The sequence below is a fragment of the Erpetoichthys calabaricus genome, chromosome 2 (assembly GCF_900747795.2).
Source record: "Erpetoichthys calabaricus chromosome 2, fErpCal1.3, whole genome shotgun sequence".
Lineage (NCBI taxonomy): Eukaryota > Metazoa > Chordata > Cladistia > Polypteriformes > Polypteridae > Erpetoichthys > Erpetoichthys calabaricus.
Genome location: NC_041395.2, coordinates 47,085,865 through 47,104,307, shown reverse-complemented (window position 1 = coordinate 47,104,307; position 18,443 = coordinate 47,085,865). Strand labels below are relative to the sequence as shown.

Below are 18,443 nucleotides of genomic sequence, written 5' to 3'. Positions count from 1 at the left end.
CCGTACCCTGATTATAACTACAGATTAGCTCATCATACTGGCATTCATTCTGAACTTTTACTGAGCCTCCTCTATGCTCTGCTGTGGCACTCGCTGTCACTGCTATATTGCCAAGCTGTTAGTCCTGGCCATGGGAGGTGACACAGAGACAGTTGGATTGTAAGTCTGTAAGGATTTGGTCTTTTTATTAAAGTGCTCAGTGTGCACTTACTGTACTTACAACAGCTTGGTGGGCAATGTGGTGTAGTAGTTAAGACTTTGGACCTCAGGCCCTGAGGTTGTGGGTTCAAATCCCGCTACTGACACTGTGGGACCCTAAGCAGATCAGTTCACGTGCCTGTGCTTCACTCAGAAAAACAAAAGGAATGCAATCAATTGTATCTTAAATGTTGTACGCCGTCTTGGATAAAGGCATCAGCTAGATAATAATAACATCCAGGAGATGATGGGTGACCAGTACTGTGACATTGTCTGTTATAAATAAAAACAGACTCCCCAAATCCTCCCACCAGAGGTTTTTGTTTTCATCTTCTTTGTTATCAACTGGTCATATTTCAATTATAACGTTAATGGAGTTGTATTGTCATGATTTTATGTTAATCAAATAGAAATTTGCCCAGTTTTATTGTGTTCATGTATGTGAATGATGTCTGGTTTAATTATTTTGTCATTGCTTTATAGCTGAGCCTGTACTCAGTGAAGAGAATTATTTAAAAATAAATGGAAAAAATGGAAATTAGCAAAATGTCCTGAGATACCATAAGGGGTCATCTCCTGTCATATTTCAAAGAAATGCGTGTTAGACTACATTATACTGTAAATCTCGACAGATCCTTTATTAAGAGCAATGGAAATGCACAACAACTGGCACGCCAACAGTCCTGCTCAGGATCCATTTTTTTTTTTAATAGCTAGAGCTTATTTAGGCAGGAAAGAGCCAGGGCCAAGACAGCAGTTCTTCGAGGGGCACACTCACACGCACGCCCACGCAAATAAGCCAGGCCGTCTGCCCATGCAGCAACAGGAGGTCGCACAGAGAGAGCAGAAGTAAGCGCTGGACGCCAGGGCAGGAGCCCACTTTGGAACGATGGATGGTTGGCTGGCGTGCTCCAGGGCTTCCTGACACAATTCATAATATCGCCAATGTGGACATCACCGGCGATCGCAACGAAGAGGCAAACAGAAGGTCAAATCACATGCGGTGTTCGTCCATCTAAAATCACGACGACGTTCTGTTTTAAAAGAACACAAACGACCCAAATCCGTAAAGCGGAGCCCGTTTGGAGAAACAGGCGGTGGCGGGGTCCATAGCAAGTGGTCAGTATTAGGTAGACTTTGGCAGCCGGTGTCCTGAGCGCGCACCTTTGCTTTCATAAATGGTGGCTCTCGGGTGATGGCGCGCAAGCAGCATTTCTAGACGTGACGACTTCCCTGCTTGGTGTCCGGAGCGCGCGACCCTCTTGCGTAACGCGGACTTTACGGAGCACGAGCCCCTTAACTTTCATAAACGGCGCTCCTGATGAATGTAGCGGCTCAGCCTCCAGCTAGATGCTACCCAATTCGTCTATAGGCTACCTAAATCCGCAACTGAGTGGAGCGAGTATTTGGGACAAGGGTGGCGTTGACGGGAGTGGGCGTAGTGAAGTGAGAATGTCCTGGATCGCTCAGCTCCACTCTTGACACGCTCGAGTTTGCACGGTCCCAACCCTCAAGTCGGCGTGGGTGTCCTTCGGGGACTCCCCTAACATGCACTCGCGTTACCTGGCAACTAAACCGGTGTGCCCAGCGGAAGAATGGCTTCCCGTTCGGGATTGGTTCTCGACTTGTGTCCGGTGCTGCCGGGATAAGTTTTGAAGCGAATATAGAAGGCGTGGGTTTTTCTTTAGGTTTCAAGAGGTGGTCTTAGATGTTTAAGCACCACTCGATTTAAACAGTGGAATGCGAGACTGGCACATCGGTGATCCTTAATCCTGGCGCTTTTAGGGAGTTGGTCAGTAGATAGGAGGATTTGCTCGGCTGTTCCCCACAGACACTCCCCCTTTTCTATGCTGATCAGCTGTGCGGGGACGTTTCTTCTAGTTTACAGCTGCTCTCTGAAGTCGTAGGATGTCTCATTAGATGTTTTACCTTATGGTGACATGGACTCATCACACAGCCCAGGTAATACAAGCAAACCAAAAAAGGCGATGTAATTGTAGTTTTGATTGCATGGCGATAGCACTTGATTTCAGTCTGCTCAATCGATATACAATTTATATATTTATACAGTATATACTAATATATATATATATAGTATATACTGTATATATATATATATATATATATATATATATATATATATATATATATATATATATATACATACACACGCGCGCACACCTTAGAGTTACTCCATTGTGCATCCGCCCACCAGAGTCAGGGCATACAATAACGCGCCTCGGTTCTTCATAATAATATGCAACAGCAGGACGAAGACCCGCTATTTCAGTCGAAGGTTTGCTAGCGCTGCCCTCTCAGTCCCTCGAGGTGTTTAATCCTGAGCGGATCTCTTAGTTGCCCACACTCTTCGGATGAGTTATCTATTCACAGTTTTCTGCTGAAAATCCACCTGCGCTTCCCTCAATGTTAGTTACAGGTCAGTTTAAAATGAAGGCAGCTGCTACAGTTGTCGTGGAAACGCGGCCACCACCATCTGCATTGTGCCTTTTCCTAAACCATTACGTGATCTGCGCACGAAGCGTTTTTAACTCAACAGTTTGCATTCATAATCCAGAATATGTATATAACGGTGTTTTTTACATTGCACTCCTGACTGCGATAGCACTCTTGGGTATCTGTGGGACGCGGTGCCATGGCAACTAAAAGCTGGGCACAGCCGGCTGCAAAGCTGCTTTTAGACGTTAATGCTAAAAAACTAGCTAGAGCGGGAAGGCAAATGCAAAGCAGAGGGGAAAAGATGAAATGAAAAAAGAGTGAGAGAAAAAAACGGTGGGCAGGCGGATTGCTAAGAAGACAAAGCTCCTCAGTTGGAGAGGCTTCAGTAGATTTAAAGCGAGAAGAGCAGAGGGGGCGACACGAAGGCGCAGCGACCACACCGGAGGCTGCACAAAAAGCAGAGGGGTTTGCTGAATGGATGAAAGATCTCAGACTAGGATCGCGCATCTGGGACTCTCCGAAAAGCTGTCATCGTGGAGCCCTCGTTCAAAACGGACAGAACAGGTAAGGGAGTTCGGGCGACACGTCGGAATAGGAACGACCCGTGTAGGCGCATCTATTAGTGAGGTACTGCTGTGGAAGAATACCTCTGCAAACTCTTTGTTAGGTCTTACTAAGAATTCGAAAGCTCCGATGACCACACTTTAAAACAGGGGCTATCCAATGTGCATTGTGTCAATTCCTTAATACTTTACAACAAGGCTTAAGCCGTTAAAGCCTCTCTATATTCCAAAATGTCACGGGGGGCACAGTGGGTCCTAAAGAACGTGAGTCGTGAAGAGATCCCGTACAATTAGGACTTGCGTGAAATTAAAATTACGATAAAGAGGACGGCATATTTATAGATCAACGGGGTTTATCGGCGTCACAAAATAGGATGCGTGTCTCAATAACGTATTATATGTTACACAACTGGGTTCAGGATCAACGCATGCAATTCCATACATAGTGTTACAGAATGGATAAAGCACTTGCAAGGCTGAAGAGAGTCCATCAGAGTTCTTAAGGACATCCTTTAGCGTCTCGCATTTGTCTGTAGAAAAACCGTAGAGCTCGGTGCGACTCTGCAACTGGAAAAAGCGGGTTTCGGGAATGGGTGGGACGTTTTCTGTCTCTACGCTTCTTACTACTTGTGCTTTTTTCTAGCAGTTACCTTCGAGTGATATGGTCCATCTTCCATTCGCATTATATTTAATCACCGCCTAATACTTCTTTAGTACAATCTTCTTTAACTGCACGATTTTAAACGCACATAATGACATGCTTTCAGTCCTGTGGATTGTGTTATTCGTGAGGTTTTTTGGTTGGTAATCCACCCATCCCTCCATCCACCTTCCTAACCCACTTATCTAGGGCAGGCTCGATTTCCTGCATTTGCTGAGATTTCAAGAGCTATTCCATATACATCTAGAGAGTCCAGCGAAAAACACTGACCGTCCTAACAAAATGACACAAAACACTCCAGCGTGGTGCCTTGGTACTCAACTTGGCTGTTTCTTCAGTGCTGTTTAACATTCTGCTACACAATACTGAGACTACCTGTTAGAAAAAAGAAATTTAACTGGGGGGAAAATAAGTTCGTTCTATCTATCTATCTATCTATCTATCTATCTATCTATCTATCTATCTATCTATCTATCTATCTATCTATCTATCTATCTATCTATCTATCTATCTATCTATCTATCTATCTATCTATCTATCTATCTATCGTTGAATTGTATTTTAATTTAAGATAATCTTCTTGTGCTCTATGCTTGCTGGGTTAGGCTCCAGCTTTCCTGTGATCCAGCTCAGGACAAGCAGGTTTGAAAATGGATGGATGGAAAATGTGCTTGTCTGCTATGGACTGGCGCCCAGCTTTCATCTGGTTCTGCTAGGATAGGCTTTAGCCTCTTTGTGCACTCAGATTAGATTAAAAGAGCTTTGAAAGTATGAGGTGTTTATATAAATCTGTATGTCCACTGTAATGGACTGATATGTTCATTATTGCCCTATGTCTTTTGTTTTCTATTAGCATGGGGTTTAACTCCATGTAACTCAGATTAGAACAAAGTGAGTACAGAAAATGGATGGACAATCATTTATTTTATTTGGTTAGCATTCACCTAAAACTAGATTTCTGTGTTGTCTCAGTTGCTGTTGGCATTAACCTTAATCTCACTACAGTTATGATCATGGATAAACAGGCCCCAGACAGATGGATGGATAATATGGTGGAATGTTTTTAGAAATGTAAAAGAAATGTCTTACAAAAGGGCAATCTACTAGTTAAAAAGTTTCCAATGCCATAACGATGAACATTAGTTAAACGTTTTAACTTGCACACTGTGATGGAGAGACATACTGGCATGTGGTGCTGCCTGCTTTGTACAGATTGCTATCAGGATAGACTTTGGCTCCCAATGCACCTGAGAAACTAGGCTACAAAAATGGACAGATAGATAGATAGATAGATAGATAGATAGATAGATAGATAGATAGATAGATAGATAGATAGATAGATAGATAGATAGAAAGGCACTATAAGATGGATAGATAGGCACTCTATGATAGATAGATAGATAGATAGATAGATAGATAGATAGATAGATAGATAGATAGATAGATAGATAGATAGATAGATAGATAGATAGATAGATAAAAGGCACTATAAGATGGATAGATAGGCACTCTATGATAGATAGATAGATAGATAGATAGATAGATAGATAGATAGATAGATAGATAGATAGATAGATAGATAGATAGATAGATAGATAGATAGATAGAAATAATTTGTTTCCTATTGAAATTAAAGGTGACATATTTGTTAAAATTACCGCATTAAGCTACTTGTCCTGAAAACATTTTGCCAGAAGAAGGCATACGAACCTAAGATTCTACATTTAGTTGCTGTAAAGATTTACAAATTTATGCCCAGATTTTTTAAAATCATTTTGAAGGTTTGTATCTAGCTGGATTCTTGATTAAGACACTGTGTCCTCTACAGCTCTGCTATTGCATGTAACCAGAGTGGCTCACAGGTGGCTCAAGTGGCACTTTATCTATCTTTCACAGAAATGACTCTCTCCAGTGCCCCCCCAATTCGACGGGGCAGCACTCCATTACCCCTGAAGCACCAATTAAAGCGTGAGTCTGCTGTTGTCAATGAAGAGTTTGATTGGACGCCCGAACTTACTGGTCCTACGCCACCACCAATCCAGTTTTCGTCGGCATCTGAAGAGTCGATTGTGGCCGGAAAGAGTGAAATTCCTTCAGCAGATTGGGCCAACAATGGTTTGATACGAGTCTTGCTTCTGGGTGAAAGTGGAGTTGGAAAAACGGCTCTGACTTGTGCCATTACTGGAAACAATGGCAGAGCTACCTCTGTGGACTCAGAAAATGTTACAGGTGAATGAAATCCTTCCGACATTATAGACATTGCTAAATGTAGTGTTATTGGGCTGAATGGTTTAGCAATCAGAGAATTTCAAAATGTGGCACAGTGGTTAGCACTGCTGTCCCACAGCTTTTTGAACCCCGGGGTCATTTCCCAGTCTGTGGAGAGTGGATATTTTTCCTAAATATATATGGGCTTGTATTCTCCCACATATACGACATATGATAACGCAGGGTTAATTATGGATTCTAACGTGTGTTTAGTTTGTGTGCTTTGCAGTGCCGCATGGCTGATTCTACTTTGGAAAGCTTCAGTCCCGTGTGAGTCTGCAATGGAAAAAACAGATTGAGAACGAACATCTAAATGTTTGGCCAAGCATTTTACAATGCCTTCTTGTTTGAGGAAGCCAAAACATCAGGGATCATGGAAGTATATGTTAAAATTTATGAAAATCTTTTTAATATCTCTATTACTATACAGTGAATAATCAGTTCATGGTTCTTTCTGTGGCTGCACGGTGGCGCAGTGGTGGCGCTCCTGCCTCGCACTAAGGAGACCTGGGTTTGCTTCCCTGTCCTCCCTGCGTGGAGTTTGCATGTTCTCCCCGTGTCTGCGTGGGTTTCCTCCCACAGTCCAAAGACATGCAGGTCAGGTGCATTGGCGATTCTAAATTGTCACTAGTATGTCAATGTCAATTTATTTATGTAGCACATTTAAAACAACATAGGAATGCTGTGGCCAAAGTGCTTTACAATAATGCATGGTGTGTGTGTGTGCCCTGCAGTGGGCTAGCGCCCTGCCCGGGGTTTGTTCCTGCCTTGCGCCCTGTGTTGGCTGGGATTGGCTCCAGCAGACCCCTGTGACCCTATAGTATAGGTTGGATAATGGATGGATGGATGGATGGGTTCTTTCTGTCTTCACTTTAAAATTAATCTTACCCTATGACACCAGCTCTCACACACTTTATAGTCATTTAAAGTCTGTAGTCCCTCTTCTTGGCTTTTCTTAAGCTCTTCAAACTACCAGTCTGGTTGGCACAGTGGCTAGTATTACTACTACTACCGTCATAGCTCTAGTAGGTAACTGTCAGTCAGTCAGTCTTTATCCAACCCACTATATCCTAACACAGGGTCACAGGGGTCTGCTGTGGAGCCAATCCCAGTTAACAAATTCCCAGGCAGGGCGCTAGCCCACCACAGGGCACACACACACATCCACCCAGCACACACTAGGGACAATTTAGAATCGCCAATGCACCTAACCTGCATGTCTTTGGACTGTGGGAGGAAACCAGAGCACCCAGAGGAGACCCACGCAGACACGGGGAGAACATGCAAACTCCACGCAGGGAGAACCCAGGAAGCGAACCCAGGTCTTCTAACTGCGAGGCAGCAGCGCTACCCACTGCGCCACCGTGCCGCCCATTAGGTAACTGGTGACTCTTAATTAGCCTATAATGGACTGGCACTCCTTACAGGACTAAGTTCCGGCTAATGCTGTTGGGTTAGGTTTGAAGGCCCTGAACTGGATTAAGATGGAATGATATTATTCAAGTTTTATCTTATGTATACGTGGTGGAATGGAACTCTTATTTGTCAGAATGTCGTAAAGGCTACTGACATAAACGCAGACAATCAATACGACACCCTACATTAAATGAGATCTCAAATGACATACATAAGAAACATTGATGCACCTCTTAGACTGGCTGTTGAGCAGCTTTGGTTCTAATGGTCCTATGACTGGTGGAGACTGAATGTACTTGCGTGAATACCAATGGTCCATAATGGCAGCGGTGTATAATAACGCTGCTTACAAGGTCTTCTAAAGCAGCATGCACTTCTGTATATACTGTCGGTCAAGAACATAAAGGAACTCTCTGCCAGTAACATTGTGAGAAGACTTTATGTGGTGGTGCTTTGCAGTTGCTAGGCTGACCAGGTGCCATAGTGGGGTGTAACGCCGCCAGTAAGGATGGCCGTCACTGTGCAGCTGCAGATGTTAGTGAGCGTACATGGAGATATCCTTCTGATGTCTAAGGGAGTAAAGGCATCGGTGAGCTTTCCTGATGATAGCTGTGCTGTGTTAACCCTAATTTAGGTCCTTAGTGATATTGGCTCAAAGAAACTCAAAAGTTGCTGACCCTGCCGACATAGATGGGACGGGTGATATTTTTGTCTTTATGCTTTACATTGGTGGCCGCTTTGGAAACTGCAGACTAACTTAGACATCAACCAAATGTTCTCAATAGAGCGCTGCTATGGACAGTCGTTTTTCAGCAGATCTGGAAAAGCTGTCAATGTTCTACGGAAAATGGAAGTGTCTGTCATAGTGCTCTGCTGGAGAGAGCTTTGTCACGCTCTGCTCTGCTCTGCTTAGCGTCAGCTGATTGTCGCAGTCTGTGTGAGACGGGAAGAGCAGGCAGTTTGGACTGTTTGCAGCATTTGATTTCACAGATAAAGAGAGGGAGGCAGAAGAGCTGTCACAGGTTGTCTGTTCAGGAGACGGCTTCCTTTATGACTCATAGTAGAGGCATTTGTTAAGACAAATATTTCAGTTGAATAGTTTATGAAAAAGCAAAGCCCAGTTTTACTTGGATGCACTGAACGGTGAGTTGAATTCCTGCAGCGGTCTATGATGTGTTCATTTACTGTCTTTTCATTTCCTTCTCACCTTTCTTCCCCTGCTGCTCTGTGACTGTTGGTTCCCACCCAGAGGACAGCTATGAAAAGACCATTTTAATGGATGATGAAGACATCACCATCACTTTTATCGATGACTGGAAAAAGGTAACAGGCAGCTTGCAAAATAAAATCTACTGTCTTGGTAAAAGCAGATGTAACCACTTCCACTTTTTATTCATTTTTTTGTTAGTTGTCTTGAATTATTTGTTCAAAAGCAGTTACTGATATAAAAAGAGCGATTGTTTTCCACAGAATGTGGGATTATACTTTTAACATACAGAAGTAATAATGTGGATTGAGGATTTTGGGTTGCAAGACAGGATACCAGCAGATGCAGAAATAGAAACAAGCTGGTGAACAGATTGGGGAAACACAGGAGCAAGAGGAGCAGGAGAGGCCGCAGTCAAATGAGTCAGAGCATTCATCTGTAAAGACAAATAACAACAGGCTACATAGGAATGAATCAAAGCGAACAATGAAATCATCCCATCAAAAATACTAGAATCAGGGAACACTCTCACGTACAGCATCAACCTGAGACACACACGTCATTCGGATATGAGGCAGAAATCCACACAACTACGAGCAAACCTCAGAGAGACGGTGACCGAGCAGAGATCTGAATCAAAGACCCTGGAGCGGTAAGGCCGCAGCGCTGGCCACTGTCACCCCCGTCACTTTTTAATGCATGCCAAATGAAACTGTATGGCCTCCATGAGAGTAAAATCATGGATCTTCCTGCCAGTTACTTAAATGGTACATAAGCGTCAAGTGCAGCATCAAGGTGTTTTAAAGGTTTAGAATTATTTTTTTGATTAATTCCACAATTGGAAAATAGTCAAATTAGGTGGCTTGTTCACTCAAGTCGATATCGAAACTGGAAGCTTGTAAGGGTCTTGTTCAAAAAGCGGACGCCATCTCCTTCTTGTTGTTTGTTTTAGACTGGCCTACCCCTACTACAAACCCTGAACTTAGGGTTCGTGTGGGTAAGGCCAGGTACACCAGGGTCCCTAATCTTAAAAATTTAGAGTAGATGCCTAATCTTAAAATAGTGTAAGGGCGCCTAATCTTAAAAACAAGTGGCGTCCCGCTTGTAGTTTAAGATTTCATCTCTTTAGCTATAAGACCCCAATGGTTCACTTAACAGCAACTATTTTGGACTCCATGAATATACAGCAGTAATCCAGCAGCAGTAACTTCACCACTGCTATCGGCTTAGATATTCCTTCTAATGCACCTTCTTCTTCTTCTTGCGGCTGCTCCTGTTAGGGGTTGCCATATCTTTCTGTCCTCTGTATCTTGTTCTGTTACACCTCTAATACACCTACCTCCCAAAAAGCCAGCCCCCAGGGTCACACAAGCCAGGGCCATCTTAGTGCCAGTCCCAAGCTGCCAAAGACCAGAAGCCTAGGCATCCACATCTATTGCACCTTCATTTGTGCATCCATTCACCCCCAACAAAGATATACCCTAAGGCAGGGGTCTCCAACTCCAGTCCTGGAGAGCTACTGTGGCTGCAGGTTTTCATTCTAACCCTTTTCTTAATTAGTGACCAGATTTTGCTGCTAATTAACTCTTTGTCTGAATTTTAATTGATGCACAACTTAAGACTCAGACCCCTTCATTATTTCTTTTTTCCTTAATTAGCAACCAAACAATATTAAGACACAAAATGAACTAACACGTAAACAACAACCTGCGTCCATCACACAATAAATGAAAATAGATAGATAGATAGATAGATAGATAGATAGATAGATAGATAGATAGATAGATAGATAGATAGATAGATAGATAGATAGATAGATAGATAGATAGATAGATAGATAGATAGATAGATAGATAGATAGATACTTTATTAATCCCAAGGGGAAATTCACATGCTCCAGCAGCAGCATACTGATAAAAAACAGTATTAAACTAAAGAGTGATAACAATGCAGGTATAACAGACAGTATCTTTGTATAATGTTAATGTTTACCCCCCGGGTGGAATTGAAGAGTCGCATAGTGTGAGGGAGGAACGATCTCCTCAGTCTGTCAGTGGAGCAGGACAGTGACAGCAGTCTGTCGCTGAAGCTGCTCCTCTGTCTGGAGGTGATACTGTTCAGTGGATGCAGTGGATTCTCCATAATTGATAGAAGTCTGCTGAGTGCCTGTCGCTCTGCCACAGATGTCAAACTGTCCAGCTCCATGCCAACAATAGAGCCTGCCTTCCTCACCAGTTTGTCCAGGCGTGATGCATCCATCTTCTTTATGCTGCCTTCCCAGCACAACGCCGCGTAGAAGAGGGCGCTCGCCACAACCATTTGATAGAACATCTGCAGCATCTTATTGCCAGCCTTCTAAGAAAGTATAGTCGGCTCTGTCCTTTCTTATACAGAACATCAGTATTGGCAGTCCAGTCCAGTTTATCATCCAGCTGCACTCCCAGGTATTTATAGGTCTATACCCTCTGCACACAGTCACCTCTGATGATCACGGGGTCTGTGAGGGGTCTGGGCCTCCTAAAATCCTTGGTTTTGCTGGTGTTCAGTTGTAGGTGGTTTGAGTCGCACCATTTAACAAAGTCATTGATTAGGTTCCTATAATCCTCCTCCTGCCCACTCCTGATGCAGCCCACGATAGATAAATAAATAAATATATATAGTAATATAATAAATATATAAATAATAATATAAGAAATATTATAATAATATAATATAGATAAATAAAGAAAGGTGAAGGCCTCAGTAACGTTGATCTGCTCAGGTCCACAAAACATTTTGACAGCGCTCTTAAAAAAGAAAATCAACAGTTTTTGAAATGTCTGCCATGGCAGAATGAGTGCCATGGAATTAAATTACGGGTTTAATTAGAAACGAGAACTGGCTTCAGGTTAAGGAACTGAATGGAGTTTGAGGCCCCAACTTAGTCAGTCATCAAATTTATGTTTAAGAATGCTTATCTCTGTTTTCTCTTTCATTTGACTTTTTTCCGTGTTTTCTGCTCCCCTAATTGTATTCTCATGATAACAATTAACAACAAGCAGAGCAGACAGACACCCCGGTATGCACCCCTAAATGCTGAAAGTCTGCAAATGCTTCAGTGTCAGACCCGGCTTACTTAATTAAGCTAGGAGTCCAAGAAAAAGAAAAACCAAAGTTGGTTGGAACAAAACGTGGAGCCACATGAGAGCCCCAAGAGTGAGTTTGGGGTGACCAGTGCTCTGCTTTTCACTGTAACCTCGATGGCTGCAATCTGATGTTTTGCATACGCCAAATATGTTAAAGAATGTTCTTGACTGACGATAAAGAGTAAAGAAAAAGATATTACGTAGAGATACTGTATTATGGAAGAGTGCATTTGTCATTGTGGGTTCGCTTCCCGGTTCCTCCCTGTGTGGATAGCGCTTTGAGTACTGAGAAAAGCGCTATATAAATGTAATGAATTATTCTTCTAGTGGACTATTATTTACTAATGTAATTTTGAAGATGATAAGCATGTATCGGGATTACAATAAGTCCCAGTTGTATTTACCATCACACCTGTATAGTGTTCTTTTATACAATAAACATTATTACTGTACAATTTTACAAGACATTCAGTGTAAACATTACACACATGATATAAGTTTGTCTTTGTTTATATAACAATGCACATCTTAGTGTTTAGATTTTCATACAGGCAAGTGACAATCTCGGCTCAGAGTGGTTATTATGATACTGGCACAGTCCAATACAACAATGACCGTGGTCAGCACACACACCCCGTTCTCACTGGTCCAGTTCAGTGCCAAAAATCAAAGTATTCGTGTGTGTTTGGGCTGTGATAGAGAATCCCACAAACAAGAGGAACCAAGAATTGAAGTGGGGTTCGAGTGCTGTGAGTTAGTGGTGTCAATCATCTGTGCCATGTCTACTCCCTTATATACCACCCTGGGCCATTTCTAGCCTGTTATTCCATCAGACCCATTCCCTTTATTCTCTGAGTGGGTTGTGGGGCCCCAAGTAGTCATGTAGCCCATTTATGCCAGGAAACAGCCCCCCCATCCAGTCTTAGCTCCTGCTGGGATAGGCCCCACTTCTCCTGTGCCCTTAAAAAGCAGAACTCACAAAATGAATTGATGGAAGGTTCTGATTCTTTTTCTGTGTTTCTGATTGTTTGTTTTGAATTTGCACTAAATAGTAATATCATTACAATAACAGCTGTATTGTTGGATTATTGCTTTTATGAAATATAGTTTAGGGCAAAGAATGCGATTTTTTTGTGATGCCCTAAGTGATTTTTGAAATTAGTTAAAAATGAGTAGATGTTCATCTTCAGTGACCATGTGTACAGTATTGGTGTTTGTACTGCTGATAGATTACAGCAAAATTACAATCAATCAAAAGTTAATCTCATAACCAAAATTACAAACTGTAATTTTACAAGGGGTGCCAGATTAACTTTTGATTGATTTTATATATATATATAATCTTCACAGTGATCTTTAGTGGTGCTGTGTCACAGCCCCAGGGTCCCAGGCTTAACTCCTTGGCCCTGTGGAGTTTGCATGTTCTTCCCATTTCTCCATATAATTCAATTTTTTTTCCCAACATTCCAAACATTCACATTTCCGGTTAAATGCCATCTCCAGTGTGAGTGATTATGTACTCCACAAAAGCCTTGTGCCAAGTGTTGCTGGGACAGGCCCTGGCTCCCCAAAATCCTCAACTGAACAAGTGGATTAAGTCAAGGTTCCATGTGTACAACTGATTATGTGCACTTTTAGAACTGGAGCAAAGAAAGGCTTGGGATCCCACAGAGAGTCTGAGTTGAGGATTAAGCAGGCAACTTTGTGGTGTAAAAAACAACGCCAATGTGCCAGAGTGGCTATATGCACTCTATAAGTTCAGTATTTTCAGTCAATATTAAAAATGCAATATAGTAAACATCGCTTAAAATTGACCTCCAAAACACACACATTGCTTGTTTTCCCAACATTCAAGGTATCCCTTCAGGATCTTTGATATTCAGGTGGTACCGTGCTGTAGAGTGTTGGGGATGCAGTTTGTCACAGCTTTTAGGATTATGCAAATGATGCACTATTTTTTATTTATTATTTTACCATTATTTCAGTGTTGTCATGATCATTGATATTTTGGGAATTACTTTTTTGGGTGCTGCTGTTTTATGTATTTCTAATATATAAGGGCATCACCATCTTGTGGAGTGTGGTTGCTGTGATGCCCATCTTCTTATGGAATACGCTACTCTGACTGTCCGTTTGTCTGTACAGGATTTTAAATCACCTGTAGCTCGCAAACCGTTTGACTTATTGACCTGAAATTTGGTACACATATACTACGTGACGTCTACTATCCGCTTTCGGGGTGATGACTGACCTCCAAGGTTATTCCTCTTTTTATTTTTATTCTATTTTATTGTAGAATCAACTCTTGGCAGCAGCCAGCAGGGTGGCAGTGCAGCACATGCGTATGGGCGCCATTCTCATCCCTACCACCTTCACCGTCACTTCTGTTGTGTCTTACACATTCTACCTTATATAAAATCGAGAAACGCTGTATCATAACCGCTTTCCATGTTTTTCTCTTTATTACTTGTTGTATTACCAAGAAAACATATCAATGCGCATACGCACACATAATGGTTAACAGTATACATACACCACAAAAAAAAAGTAGATCCACTAACACCATGTACATAACAACTTCCCCTACCTCTTCATATCTTAAATCATTCTTGAGGCAGATTGAAGACTTAAGTGCCAGCTTAAGTGAAAAATTAAAGAAAACGTACTAAGTAATTGCAACACAAACACTGACTTAATCAGTTTTAATGCAAAAAAAAGAGAAGCAGCGGGCTGCTAGGGTGGAGAAAAGTAGAGCTGCTCAGGAAGCAGCAAGCACATCAACCTCGGAGCAAACGAATGATAAACGTACAGAGAAAGAATATGAAATGCTCAAGTCAAGTGTGTTCACTGCACATCATCGTGCAGTGTGCCGGTACTGGTGTTAAATAATGTATGACGTCATGGTGGCCATGTTATAAAAGATGGACGCCCCTTTTGTAACATGTCCAAACTTTTTTGCAAGGTAAGGGAATGACCTACCAAGGCAAAGGAGTATTTGAATGTCAGAATGACTTACTGCGGTAACTTAGCACTTGAGTGTACTTCTGCTTCAGGATCTTTTGAGTACGGTTTTGTTAGTGACTGATCTCCCTTAAATCTTGACGAATGATCTGCTGACTTTTTAAGACTCCACTGTAGCTGTGTTTCTGCCATTCAAGTAAAGACTGGGGCTGTCTGGACTTTTCTTAAAGCTCCTGTTGATTTTGACAGCTGAAACAACATCAAAAGTGTAAACAGGTGTAGGTGAGGAGCTTCTGCAATCCAGAGACGTCACTTTAAATTACAGATCATGAAATGCGCACATTGATGTTGTCACACATACGATACCATCAATGTGCCTTTCCATGGTACAAGTTCTAGGCTTGGAGTTTTTTATTGATACAGTGAGCATACATATTGGCCATCTCACATCAAAATGTGTGTAATACAACTCAAAGCATGTCTCCTTTAAAAGTAAATTACATGCAGAACTGTATTATAAATTAAGGATTCAAGTAATGCCCTACGGTGGGCTGGCACCCTGCCCAGGCTTTGTTTCCTGCCTTGCACCCTGTGCTAGCTGGGATTGGCTCCAGCAGACCCCCGTGACCCTGTAGTTAGGATATAGCGGGTTGGATAATGGATGGATGGATTCAAGTAATAGCAATCTGATATTCAAACCAAGACATGGACGTGTAATTCCGAGGTGTGTTTCCATGACAATACTCTCAAAAATGTGTTCTTCTCCTCACAAATGAAAGACTTTGAATATGATGGTCAATGACCCAGAAAAGCCTATGTGAGGGCGTGAGCTGCGACTTCCTCTTGAGGCTGCCCACACTTCCTCAACGCCTCAGTGAAATATGGACTCAAACACCAGCAAATGATGATGTCACACTTTGATAAGAAGCTTAGGGTGAGGGCCTAAATTTTACGGCTCTTAACTGGGTCCAAGTTCATCATTTCCACTATGACTACAAGCTGACGTCTTTCTGGTCTACACGTTTGACCCACAGGTTCCTGAGCAGCTTGGCCCTGCTACCTCCCACCTCTCTGATGAATCACAGTGACATTCAAGTCACCTCTGTGAGGTGTCCCCACCAGTCAATGCTGAAATAGAGAGCAGTGTAGGCCTGAAGGGCCTCGAGAAAGTCTGCTTGACCCTTCAGTCCTGCCATATCTCCAGTCAGAGCAACCACTTTCACCACCGTCACTGACTTTTAGCTTTCATAATGAGAATAATCCCTATTCTAGTGTTCTTGTTCTTGCTTTGTATTTTACGATTGTTCCTGGGTGGAAGAGATATTTTTATTGAACTCTTTTAGGACTAATTATTTTTTCTTCCTTTTGTCCCAGGGCTAAATATTTTTCTAAAAAGCACACAAAACAATGGTTTCACTCATAAATCAACATAAAATACTTATGTTGTCACTCTGTTTTATGTTCCAGGAGCCCCTACAGTATGCATATTCACATACTTATTATATACGTAATACTTTCCAGTAAAAAAACGTCTTGAAGTAGTCGAGTGGCTGCTAATCCGTAGTGTCCACCAGCAGGCCATGTCATTTGGTGAAGTCCAGTTGCTAGCTTGTCTCCAACAGATCGATGTCTGTGTAGTCCTCCCAGGGCGAATGTTTTCATTGGCACATCAGCTGCACGAGCATGTCCAGCACTATGATCAGCTGATGCAGGCATCTGACTTTCATTTTCAACATCCACATCACTTGTATCAAAATCAGAGCAATATTCAGCAATAATACGCAAAAAATAAAGAAAGAAAGAAATAATATGCACAGAGTATTTTGCTTTGTGCATTTGCTTTGCTCTCTTGCCCAACGTCGATGCCATTCTAGACATTGCTTACTATACGCTACTCACACACACACGCAGGGTTTCATCGTCAAGTCAACGAGTCTAATGGTCCTCGTAGCAAAGAATACATCTATGGTCTACCTATAACGTAATGGTGAGTTTTATCAACATTTACAGCTTTCTTTCGCCCTCTGCCCCTGATATCCATCCTCAACCCTTTTGTCGACAAATGTCAACATCCGTCCTAAAAGAGTTAAGGAAGGAGTGATTGATGAAATGTTATAATACAAAAATTAAGACGGCACATTGGTGAGCACACATGCAACAAACCTTTACTTGACACAGTATCTCACTTTTCAAAAAAGCACACGCTGCACTGAGGCTGGCAAAGGACGCAATATCACAAGGCTGCAAATTCTCTAAACTTGTCACAGATTCTCGTCTGCTGTCTAAAACATTTAGGAGTTGCAATTAGGACAGCAATGGTGCCATTCTCAAAAGCCATAAAAAAAAGAAAACTATGTCACAAATCTTAATAAAGACTTAATTGACCCTTTCCACACTTCCTGTTTTCTTCTGCTTCTTCTTCCTCTTCATCTTTTCTCATTTCTATGTGAGGCCGATGTCCTTGATCAGCCTTCTCCAAACAGTCTGGTCCTACACCTCCCCGCCAGTCAAGCCCTTTTCCTTCAGGTCTTCATTTACTTTATCCATCCATCTCTGTTTTGGCCTTCCTCACTTTCTCTTCCTCAGTACTTCTATTCCCATCACTCTTTTGCCCTCATCACATGTCAAAACCACCTCAACCAGATTTCCTGTATTTTCTTAGAGATTTCTCCCACTTTTGTTTTACCTCCGATTATCTCATTACTTATTCTGTCCTTTTTTTAGTAACTCCACATAATCATCTCAACATTGCGGAGTGGTGGCTCTGAGGCTAGAGATCTGCACTGGCAATCTGAAGGTTGCCGGTTCGAATCCCGTAAATGCCAATAGGGACTCTGCTCTGTTGGGCCTTTGAGCAAGGCCCTTCACCTGCAATTGCTTAGCGCTTTGAGTAGTGAGAAAAGCGCTATATAAATGCAAATAATTATTATTAATTATTATTGTCATTTCTAATTCCACTGTAACTACTATGTAATTACCTGTATAAGTACAGTGTAACTATGAGTTATTACTCCGTACTGACTGTGTAATACAAAGTAACGTTATAGTTAATTACTCAGTTATCATTTTTATTCCACAGTTAATATAAATACAATGTAACAATTTATCACTGATCCAAAAACAAGTGTACTTACATAGTTACGATGTATCTGTACTTTCAAAACATAATAAAAACATCAGAGTATGTAACTACAACTATGCAACAGATGTTCCATGATCTGAGCAATTTTAACGGAGAATTGCAGTGATAACTACATAGGTTTTCAATGATATTTCAAGATCTTTTTTAAACGGTGAAAACACTTTTGCAAAATGGTTAACGCTTTTTCCCAAAATCTAGAGGGGCACCTCCTTGACATGTTTTGCTTAAACAAACATTTGTCACATTCTTGTTATTACAGAGTAATAACTTACAGTTACACTGTACTTATACAGGTAATTACATAGTAGTTTCAGTGTAATTATGGACACTTAATGTAAAGTGTTACTACTTCTTCTCCTGCACTCCCTTTACTGCCCATATCTCAGCTCCATACATCTTTGCTGGTCTTACCACTGTCTTAAAACCCTTACCTTTAACCTTTGGC

The 18,443-nt window shown here is 41.8% G+C and overlaps 1 protein-coding gene and 1 long non-coding RNA gene across 3 annotated transcripts in view; one reads left to right on the top strand and one right to left on the bottom strand.

The window, feature by feature from the left end:
- Positions 1 to 18,443, bottom strand: part of LOC127526571 (uncharacterized) — a 463,174-nt gene that overhangs the window by 429,678 nt on the left and 15,053 nt on the right. The gene's annotated exons all lie outside the window — the stretch shown is intronic.
- The window catches only part of rem2 (RAS (RAD and GEM)-like GTP binding 2), a 28,397-nt gene continuing 11,822 nt past the window's right edge, over positions 1,869 to 18,443 (top strand). Inside the window, exons 1-3 of one of the 2 annotated variants that reach the window (XM_028791312.2) lie at positions 1,869 to 2,160; positions 5,776 to 6,108; positions 8,813 to 8,886. In XM_028791312.2, the coding sequence (XP_028647145.1) occupies positions 2,139 to 2,160; positions 5,776 to 6,108; positions 8,813 to 8,886 (429 nt within the window). In that variant the 5' untranslated portion in view covers positions 1,869 to 2,138. Of the gene's footprint in view, positions 2,161 to 2,866; positions 3,220 to 5,775; positions 6,109 to 8,812; positions 8,887 to 18,443 lie in introns of those variants that run through there. The other variant, XM_051922405.1, reaches the window with a different exon arrangement.